The sequence below is a fragment of the Branchiostoma floridae genome, chromosome 16 (genome assembly GCF_000003815.2).
Source record: "Branchiostoma floridae strain S238N-H82 chromosome 16, Bfl_VNyyK, whole genome shotgun sequence".
Lineage (NCBI taxonomy): Eukaryota > Metazoa > Chordata > Leptocardii > Amphioxiformes > Branchiostomatidae > Branchiostoma > Branchiostoma floridae.
Genome location: NC_049994.1, coordinates 5,632,903 through 5,643,032, shown reverse-complemented (window position 1 = coordinate 5,643,032; position 10,130 = coordinate 5,632,903). Strand labels below are relative to the sequence as shown.

The following is a 10,130-nucleotide window of genomic DNA, read 5'->3' as shown; positions in this document are numbered from 1 at the left end:
CAGTAGATTTCTACAGAGAGGTTGCGAAAATTGCCATTTTCTACCAATAGCGGTGCTTAGAATCTTTACAAATGAGGAGAGAAGATTTAATACTAAAATATGAGCAATGTTGCATTCTGAAGAATGGGAACTTACACTTATTCTGTGAACAGTGTGCACTCAGAGAAGGATACTACATGTATGTTCTTACCTGGGCCTACGTATGTGACCATTTTAACATGGTATTACCCAATTTATGTTAGGTACGCTCATTGTATGTTTGGAGGTTGGATCATGGCACTTTGTAAACATGCAAGTATGGATAAAGATATGAATTTGCAGACTGTTCTTGTAGTGTTTTATTGTATGCCACTATCAGATGTCAGAAATAGTGTGCAGTGAAGGTTTTTCACACTTTCTGGAATTCAGTGTAACTAAGGTCACAGTCATGTTACTATCGTTGTACGATCGCAGACTGGGTGCATTCTTGAGTTAGTTGTGCATGTTTCGCACAGAAAAGTCTGTTTAAAAAGATCTCATAGATCTCTTTCGATGGGTCGTTCTGTCACAGCCTGCTTGGAAAGTCCCCGATAACAAAATTGTATGGCGAAAGTTTCTGCACGGTAAAGCCCCCTTTACAATTCAAGAATTTAGCCCGGCCGAGTTGTCAGCGATCTCTAAATTACGAGGAGGCATGACCCTGATGCCGACGAAGAAACTCTGCCATTTGTTCGTAGGCATCAGGGTCATGCCTCCTCGTAATTTAGAGCTCGCTGAGAATTAAGGAAGACTAGAAAATCTTTAAAAAGGTCAAAAATGAACAAAATTTTGTCAGGAAATCTAATCAGCTGTTTTGGAAATAAGCTTAGATCTAATGCCCTAGAATGTTATATTTTTGTGTCACTAAGGAGGAAGAAGGCCCAGAGGCGGGTGCAATGGAGGACTATCATCAGTGGCCTATGCTCCGCCGGGGGCGAAGGGCCCAAGTTAGCAAGTAACTTAGTACTAAGTAAGTAAGGTAAAGTGGTGACTTTCGTCTCAAGTGTGATGCCTCACACTAACCATTGCAGTAACTGAAATAACAAATTGCACTGAGATAATTGTATCCGTAGTTAGCCACCAGGACCCAGAGTGTGGCCGGCCAGGTCGGGCCAGTAGAGCTCCTACCACGTATTGTGGACTACACAATAACGAGTGAAATATACACCCATAGATCGGACCAAAAACAATAGTGTAGAATGACGCTTCAAGTTGTGAGCGAAAACTTCCTTGTCGTCATATCCACAGTTGACAGCGTTTCCTTTAGGCTAAGCCTACCAGGAAGCATTTTAACGTCATGGCGTCGCCTTTTCCCAGCCTCTTAACGTTCCTTGTGACGTTTGTGTTCCTGAGCTCTGCCCAGTCGGTCTGCAAACCACCATCAGACGAGAAATGTGTGTGCAACTGTGGGAATCCAGTGCTGAATTGCGGAAACGAGAACGCTCTCAAAGCAGAGTTGGAGCAGATGAACATCGCCATGGACCAACTCTCACAGAAGATAGTTCAGTGGCCTAAAGGTAACGCAGTGTTGTGGTTTTATGATAGAAGAAGAAGAAAGAAACTCACGGGTCTCGGTGGCAAGTGTGCAGATGTTGACACACTGGCAGCACCAAATCCGTAGGTGTTTTTGGCACCTTTTAGACAGATTAGCCGTGAGGCTCGGTGGGCGTCAGTCCACCGTCATGGGGGCAGGGACATGGCGTGTATTGAACTCAGGACCTTCTGATTCCAACGCTCTAGCCGTTGCGCCACACAGACATGATATGTCTCAATAACATTCAGAGGTTACCTAGAAGATCTACAACTTTGTGATTATATGAAAACGGCAAGGATGTAAACGTTAACTCCCTACCATGTGCCTCAGCTGACGTAAACGACCAGGAAACCGACGAGCCCCAAGACTGTCAGGACATCCTCGACAACGACGAGACCACGCCCAGCGGCGTGTACATGGTTTATCCACGGGACAACCTGGGCGGCTTCCTGGTCTTCTGTGATATGGACACGGACGGAGGCGGCTGGACGGTAAGTCTGGTCACTTTACTATTACAAATGTTATTCTTAACTTGAAAGTTCATCTGTGTTGGTAGAGTCATTCTTTAATAGTTGAACTGTAATTTCCAACACAAAAATTGGACTCACCCAAATTTTCGACTGCACGGCATCGATATCAGTTGAAATCTTGGACACAGAACCAGACTTTTTCGCTAGGGTGATTAAAGAAACCATCTACATAAGAGCTTTACAGCCATCCCTGAACATAGACGGTGGGCGCCATAGACTTCCTGCAACCTATGATCCACTGCTCACTGAGTCACGTGTTGTATCTGCATAACGTGACGTCACAACAGTAGTGGATTGTTCATTCCTTGACAAAGACTGATGCTGTGCAGTCGAAAATTAGGGTGAGTCTAATTTTTGTGTTGGAAATTACAGTTTAAAACTATTTCAAAAATGTTAGATTCGACTACATTTGTGCATGTCATTGTCCTGATATTGAGATATTTGCTTTGTTGTCTATCACCGTTTCAGTGTTGTTTTGTTGCTCTTAAAGTTGTTCCAGAAACGCCAAGACGGAACAGTGGACTTCTACCGGAACTGGAGGGACTACAAGACCGGCTTCCCTTCCAACCTGAACGGCGAGTTCTGGCTGGGGAATGACAACTTGTACCGCCTGGCCGTGCAGAAAGTCTACCAGCTCAGGGTGGATATGGGGGATGTGGAGGGGAACACGGCGTACGCGGCTTACAGCACGTTTGCCATCTCGCCTGAATCCCAGAACTACAAACTCCACATAGGGACTTACAGCGGCACTGCAGGTGAGGTATAGTTAACGGTTTCAGTACAGAATCTTGAAACGGTGTCGTCTCGACAATGTATCATTTGGTCCTGCTTCTGAGTTGAATTTGAACGCGTCGCGTAGATTTGCGCGCAGATGTATATGGTAGATTCATATGTCTCTAAAATTTTAGAAATACATACATGCATGCATACATATAGTTATACTCTATCTATTTATAGCATTAACAAAGTTCCGCTTCCAGCGTGATTTATTTTATCTCCATTTACCATTGGCGCGTACCATATAAGTGAGGGATACTTTGGACATTGTGGAGTAGAGTTACATCGAAGGAAAAATCTTTAAAAAATCTAAAATCAGGAAAGGATATGCAATTGCTTACAAAGACATGGATATCAGAGTGTAGAGCTGAAAAAATTGCGACACAAAAAAAGGAAGTCAAAAGATACTCATGATCAACAAGCCACATATATAGCTCATTTCAGCTTACATGTACATCTCATAGTCTGTGTAACACAAACTCCGCTGTCCAGGGCTGTAATTGGCCCCTCCCTGCGGGGGCCGGCGGATGTTTGGCGGGCTGCTATAAGCGAGATTGAATCAGGCTATACATCTCAAAGCAAAGGATAATCTCAAAGACAATTCAAGCCATGTGCAACTCTGTTGTTGAGGTCAATATAGTTGTCTTTTGTCACAGGGGATAGCCTGGTGTACCATGACGGGAGACCATTCAGCACCAAGGACAGAGACAACGACGAGCGCTCTGCTAGCTGTGCTGTAGGGGCCAAAGGTGCGTGGTGGTACGCTGATTGCCACCACTCCAACCTGAACGGGCTGTACCGCCTGGGTGCTCATGACGGTACCTACGACGGCGTCAGCTGGCACAACTGGAAGGGTCACCACTACTCCTTGAAGCGCACAGAGATGAAAATCCGCCCAACTACCTAACTTCACACATTATATATTGTATCGTTCATGTCATCGAAACAGAAAAAGTTACCTGCTAATCTCATGATGAAATTCTAATATTGAAAGTCTATAACATTACATACAGTAGCAACTCATCTCCTATAACGGCATGGTCAATTCCAGTCTTATAAGATTTCATTTAAATCCTACACTAGTTCGATCTAGTTAAAACTACGTCTTTATATCTATTGCCTCAATGAAAATGAATGTATTGTTTATGTGTGTGCCTGTGACTGAATGTGTGTCCATTTACAGGGATGTGTCAGCATGAATTAAGAACCTCTGAATGGATTGTGATGATATTTGGCATGTGTGTGGGCCATATGTCAATCCCCCGTCCACCGCTAGTTGTGTAACCTTGAACTTGCGGTTCGTCGAGATTCCGCTAGGGTGCGCTGTGAGACCGTGTCCGTAATCACTGCCGCACCATGTCGCGAAAAAGGCTTCTGAGCGAGAGACATTTTGTGCATATAACTTTTCAAACTATTGCTTTCGTAAGTTTCACAGTTGAATAGCGTTGTACCTATTCTATTCTTTCTCTGATTTGCTCCTCTGATTACTTCTGCCGAATTCGGAGCCAGACTGGCATCGATAACAGGGTTACGTTTGTTGGTGAACTCGGGGAAGGGTGATGAGGGTGGCTCGGTCAGCATCAAAGGCAAACCATGTCAAATAGCCGTGTTGACTGTGACAGGTGTTGTATCCTAGATTGTCGTCTATCCTAAAAGCGCTTTTACGATAGACCGGCATCCAAAATGTGCTTCTATCCTAAAAGCGCTTCTGGGATATCCAGATCACATCGCAAGCGAAGGAGCGCATTCAGACTTTTCTTGCTTACGCTCACAATGGATGGTTGTATGAAGTGATTCCTGCATTCATCCATAATCCATAAGGCAAATACACCTGTCCTTGGTGCTGAGCACTGTCCAAACACATGCAAACGAACTTGTCCCTGGCGCTTACAACCATAGGGCAGGTGTATAGGACAAATCCATCTGTACATACCTGTCCTTGCGAACATACCTGTCCTTGGTGCTGAACACTATCAGGACACAGGTAAACAAACCTGTCCCTGGCGCTGAACACCATACACCCAGAAGCGAACATACCTGTCCTTGGTGCTGAACACAATCGGGATACAGGTAAACAGACCTGTCCCTGGCGCTGAACACCATACACCCAGAAGCGAACATACCTGTCCTTGGTGCTGAACACAATCGGGATACAGGTAAACAGACCTGTCCCTGGCGCTGAACACCATACACCCAGAAGCGAAATACCTGTCCTTGGTGCTGAACACCCATGCGCACACATATGTCCCATCACAGTGCACACACACACACACATAGGAATGTGGTATCGTACTACAGTCAAGCCTGCCCAAGCGACCACCTCTTCTTAGCGACCACCTGGCCATTACGACCGCTTTTTCTCGGTCCCGAAAATTTTCCCAATTGACGTAAAATTTTAGCGACCTCTTGACAACGACTACCTGGCCAACGCGACCGCCGAAACTTGGGACCAAATCCCTGCCCATAATGAATGCGTCATATTCAAATCTTGAGGTGTCATCGATTTTCAATGATAACTAGGACGATTTTGTGCCGAATTCGGTTAGTTTGCATCGGATTTTGACTACCATTACGATGTTATGTTCAAAATAAAGATAGCTGCGGATGCACGCACGTGTGCTTGCTATTTGTCATTAAACACAACGAAAACCATTTAAACTATGCATCGGGCATGTTGTGAGTCGATACTCTTCTAAGCGACCACCTGGCCGTTGGCTTTTGCCCGGTCCCGCGGGTGGTCGTCTTGGGCAGATTTGACTGTCCATCTAAAATAACAAGCGTTATGCTTATACGGTTTGTTCGATTACAGGTTTGTTATTTGTCTTGGATTTGTTATTAGCGATCACCCCTAGAAGAAGAGAGCGGGCGATAAAAGACATTGCCAGTGTGCGAAAGAATATCTAAATACTCTACGTCTAAAGTGGTGGAAGACGAGACACATTTTAAGTGTGCAATTAACCACAACGAAAGAACCGCATACATACAATACATTGTTGTAAACCAATTAGAAGCCAGCATCTGTTACTGTACGAAGAAGTATTAGATGTTTCAGGATGGTGGCCATCTTCACAGCTCGATCGTCTACACGTGTTCTAAAAACCGTTAATTCTAACTGCGTTCATTGAACTCGGTGTTGATGGGACGTATTTAGGGCGCTGATTATTGTTGTGGTTTGTCTCTAATGTCGTTTTATCGAAATGTTATGTTCAGAGTAACCTGGAATCCAGTCTCCTTGTGGCTCGGCCTACCGTAGTCAGTGCAGGCTTTGTACGGGCCGAATGCATCTCTCTCCCGCCGGGGTAATCGGCCACAGCCGGAAGGATTTTCACGCGGTAGGACTTTTGCCCAGAGGGATAACTATCCGGCCACAAGCCTTGGTGGCCGGCAATTAACTCCCAATGGGCAAAGTTTAACCGCGTGAAAATCCTACCGGGTGTGAACGATTACCCCGGCGGCGGAGAGCTGCACTGGCCCCGTAGAAAGCGTGCGTTAACTACGGTAGGCCGTGCCACAATGAGACTGGATTCCAGGTTATGTTCAAAGCAGGACCTCCATTTAAGATACAATGACATGTATGTATGCCCCTAACTATGACGTCTGGCTGAGGTTTTCACTCTCGGGGTGGTGCCAAACAGTCCAATGTGTCAGAACTATAGCCTTTGTAGATCGAATCTGTTTCAACATCATGGGAATAAAATACATATTGAATATGATATATGGATATTAACCCTGAAGCCTTCTGTTTTAGTTGATGATCGACTGCTAAACAAGTGAAAGAACGTGCGTTGGTTTACTTGCAAAAATCTGTTTATTATTTGGTTTTACAAAAAACACAGATCACCTTAGTGCGGCAACACACAGTCTTCCTCCAAGTGAAGCAAAAACGTCCTATCTGACCAAGTTATTCAGGAATAGGCACATTAAACACTTCTACACAACACTGATAAACACACAGAAGTATACAAATGCCACCAGGTAAAACAAAGAAGGTAGCTTTATACATGAAGTTGCAAGTCTAAAGATGCTTTGAACCTAGGATGCTAAAATATCCTGCTTTAATAATATGATAGCCATTGTTGCACATTCATACCCTATCGGGCTAAGTACAGGCATATAGATACAAAAGGTCGTAATACAGTACATATGGATTCTAAGACTAATCTTAAACATTCTAATATATGTATACATTTGTTTGGATTCTTCTCGTTTCTTAGTAATGTTAAAGATGTAGCTTGAGACGTGTGTATATTGTCGTCTGATCAAAACTCATAAGAAAAATAAATTTTTCAACACTAGACAAAGATTCAAAGCGAGAGAACTTTCCTACGATATAGCTAAATAGAATATTTCTATCGTTACTGTTTAAACTACAATCTAATAATAATAATTCTTTGTTAATTGTTACTGCATGCGAACCACGCGGATGAACACCAGCACGTTAGGCTGTGGTCAGGCCTACGTCACATTTCTTCCCGGGGCCCGGCCGGGCTGTTGGCGGAAACGAAAAATGGAAGTTTGTGCCAATGAATATGCACAAGGCATATGCTGTTGAATTATTTTTGGTACGTTTTGTTTTCTTGTTGTCTTTTATATCGTAATTTTCGTCCCCCAAAATTGCCCGGTCGGGACCCTTTGTGGAAATATGACGTTTGCCTTCCTTTGGCTTCGGTCACATTTCCAAACCGGGGCCCGGCCGGGATGTTTTAAGAAACGAAAAATCAAATTTAGCATTATTTTCATCTGTGTTGGTACAATACATCATAGAAAAATTGCTAAATTTTACTTCCAACACTGAATTAACTATAGGGACTTACCCCTCTAATTTTCGGTCAATTCCCCCCCCCCCCAAAAAAAAAATTAAAAAAAAAATTTAAAAATCAAATTGTATACCTAGAAAATACACATATCATGCCCATGAACATTTTGTGTATTTTGATGTATTTAATATCATTCTTTTTGCTCCCGAAAGCTGCTTGACCGGTCCCCGGTTTGGAAATGTGACCTAAGCCTTATAGTGAGGTGGTGAGAATGGTGGTTGCACATATGGTGCAGGCTGAAGGTTGGGGTTGGTGGTACATACAGGCTGACCACCAGCCACGTAAGGCGGTGGGTACTGAGGTTGGGAGAATGGCGGTTGAACATATGGTGCAGGCTGAAGGTTGGGGTTGGTGGTACATACAGGCTGACCACCAGCCACGTAAGGCGGTGGGTACTGAGGTGGTGAGAATGGCTGTGGTACATATGGTGCTGGCTGAAAGGTGGGGTTGGTGGTACCCACAGGCTGGTTGTTCTGTGTAGTTGCAGGGGGTGCACTCTTCTTCTTCTTGCAGTAGCAGCAAACGACTATGAGCAGCACCACAGCCGCATCAAGTCCGACCACAACGCCAACGATGACTCCTATGCTTGGACCTTGGGAAAATTTAACACGAACTTCGATAAGATGTTAAAAATCTAAGCTGGGGGCGAAGCTGAACCGGAATGAGGGTTGGGAGCTGCCTAAGTCCTACCTACCCCTTCTCCGCAAGGAGGCGGGGGAAGGGGGCAGATAATCTACGGAAGCCAGACCTAGTCTCGTGTTCTCTCGCGAGATCGAGACATAATTAATGAGAATATTCATAGCAGTATTTTCAATGTATCTCTTGTACCGGACATGATATGGTCTTGAAATTTGGGTGGTAGATAGCTTTTAGCGTCATAACAAAATTGGGCAAGTGTGAGCCCCCTAACGTTTAATTTTGGAACTGCAGGGGCGTTTTCGTCAAGATATTCCAAAGAGGATAACTGCAGAAAGGAACGACGGATTGTCATTATTTTAGGCATGCACGTAGCTTATGCAAATATGTTCATAATGATATTTTATGTAAATGAGGACTTAATTTGCATAATTAATGACGAAAATGTATAATTCTGTTGATTTCAATACCCGGACTTCAATAAATGTAACACATATAACACATATGCAAAAGTTGCACGAATGCTTGATAATTAACGATGCAAATTTTATACTTGTGACATGTGTACATTAGTCAATGATGAACATTACCATGCATAAATTATGTAAATGTGGTATTCATTTGCATAAAATTTACAAAAGCTCTAGATATTTCATGGAGGTATGAGGTCGCCGAACTCTAGTTAGAAAATGTATTACTTACCGGCGGCGCAAGTGACTCGGATGCTCCTGTTTCGAGGAAAAAAAAGACGCCGTCGTACAGACGCCAGGTCCCAGTGATGTCCTCGGCGTACATGCTGTTGTCTTCCACAAACATAGATATTCTGTTAGTCCCCAAAACAGGACCAACATGCCAATCACCATCCGATCGGTAGTAGAACAGGTAGTCACCACGGGATGATTTGTACACCGGTCGACCATCCAAAGTCTCTCCCGTCATGGTGTAGGTTGTCAGCCGTTCAGAGTGGAGCGAGCTCGACCCAGAAATACGGACGGTCGAGCAACCTGATATCCGACAATGAGAAAATATCCATCATCATTTCATCCAAATTTTCTTCAAGCAATGACTGTTTTAAAGGTGAGGTACATACCAAATTTTCTACGACTGACAGTCCGTCGTATCAGGACAACTCGGCACCTGGGACGACTCGGCACCTAGCCAAGTGGGAAAACTTGGCACCAAGAATATGACATGAAATTGTGAAGGTTTGTGAGAAATGCAAGATGTTTAACTGCAAAACATTTCTCTCACTGCAATAACTTGTAAGTCATACAGTCGGCACAATTTTACGGACATTTTGAGGCTCTGAACGTCACTTCAAAGTACGTTAACTTTGAACGGCCGAGGCTCTGTCTATATCAGATCGGTCATCTCAACGCGTTTTTGAAACCTACAAACAGTTGTAATTTACGACCAACAAAATATATTGAACTGCTTATTACATCTTTTTTCATTTGTACTAACTTGCAAACACGGTGATATAGAAGAGAAGTAGAGTGACATCGTGAAAGAACGCCGATATAACAACTAAAAAATGGCGTCGCCGGCGCGGCCCGCAACATGTTTTGGGGATCTTGTATCCTAAAAATTTGTATCCAAAACGTTACCTCGTGGGGTGAGATTGATTTGTACATTCTTATGTCACTTCTTATGCTGCCGGAATGATAGGATTATCATTCTTCGAGTGCAAAATATAAAAGTTATGTGCCGAGTAAGTATGGTGCCGACTAGGGCCGAGTTGTCTCAGGTGCCGAGTCGTCTCGAAACCCGTCTTTATCACGGAGAGTCTCGATCTCGCGAGAGAACGCGAGACTAGGT

General features: G+C 43.9%; 2 protein-coding genes across 4 annotated transcripts in view; one reads left to right on the top strand and one right to left on the bottom strand.

Moving 5' to 3' along the window:
* The window catches only part of LOC118403339 (microfibril-associated glycoprotein 4-like), a 6,503-nt gene extending 2,498 nt beyond the window's left edge, over positions 1-4,005 (top strand). The window contains exons 1-4 of one of the 3 annotated variants that reach the window (XM_035802043.1): positions 1,248-1,535; positions 1,883-2,043; positions 2,573-2,837; positions 3,516-4,005. In XM_035802043.1, coding sequence (XP_035657936.1) covers positions 1,316-1,535; positions 1,883-2,043; positions 2,573-2,837; positions 3,516-3,766 — 897 coding nt within the window. In that variant the 5' untranslated portion in view covers positions 1,248-1,315 and the 3' untranslated portion in view covers positions 3,767-4,005. Of the gene's footprint in view, positions 1-1,247; positions 1,536-1,882; positions 2,044-2,572; positions 2,838-3,515 lie in introns of those variants that run through there. The other 2 variants (XM_035802044.1, XM_035802045.1) reach the window with 2 other exon arrangements.
* A 3,777-nt stretch (positions 4,006-7,782) lies between these two features.
* Positions 7,783-10,130, bottom strand: part of LOC118403353 — a 7,760-nt gene continuing 5,412 nt past the window's right edge. Inside the window, exons 2-3 of the mRNA XM_035802058.1 lie at positions 9,015-9,316; positions 7,783-8,268 (exon numbers count right to left, since the gene is read on the bottom strand). Coding sequence (XP_035657951.1) covers positions 8,257-8,268; positions 9,015-9,316 — 314 coding nt within the window. The 3' untranslated portion in view covers positions 7,783-8,256. The remainder of the gene's footprint in view (positions 8,269-9,014; positions 9,317-10,130) is intronic.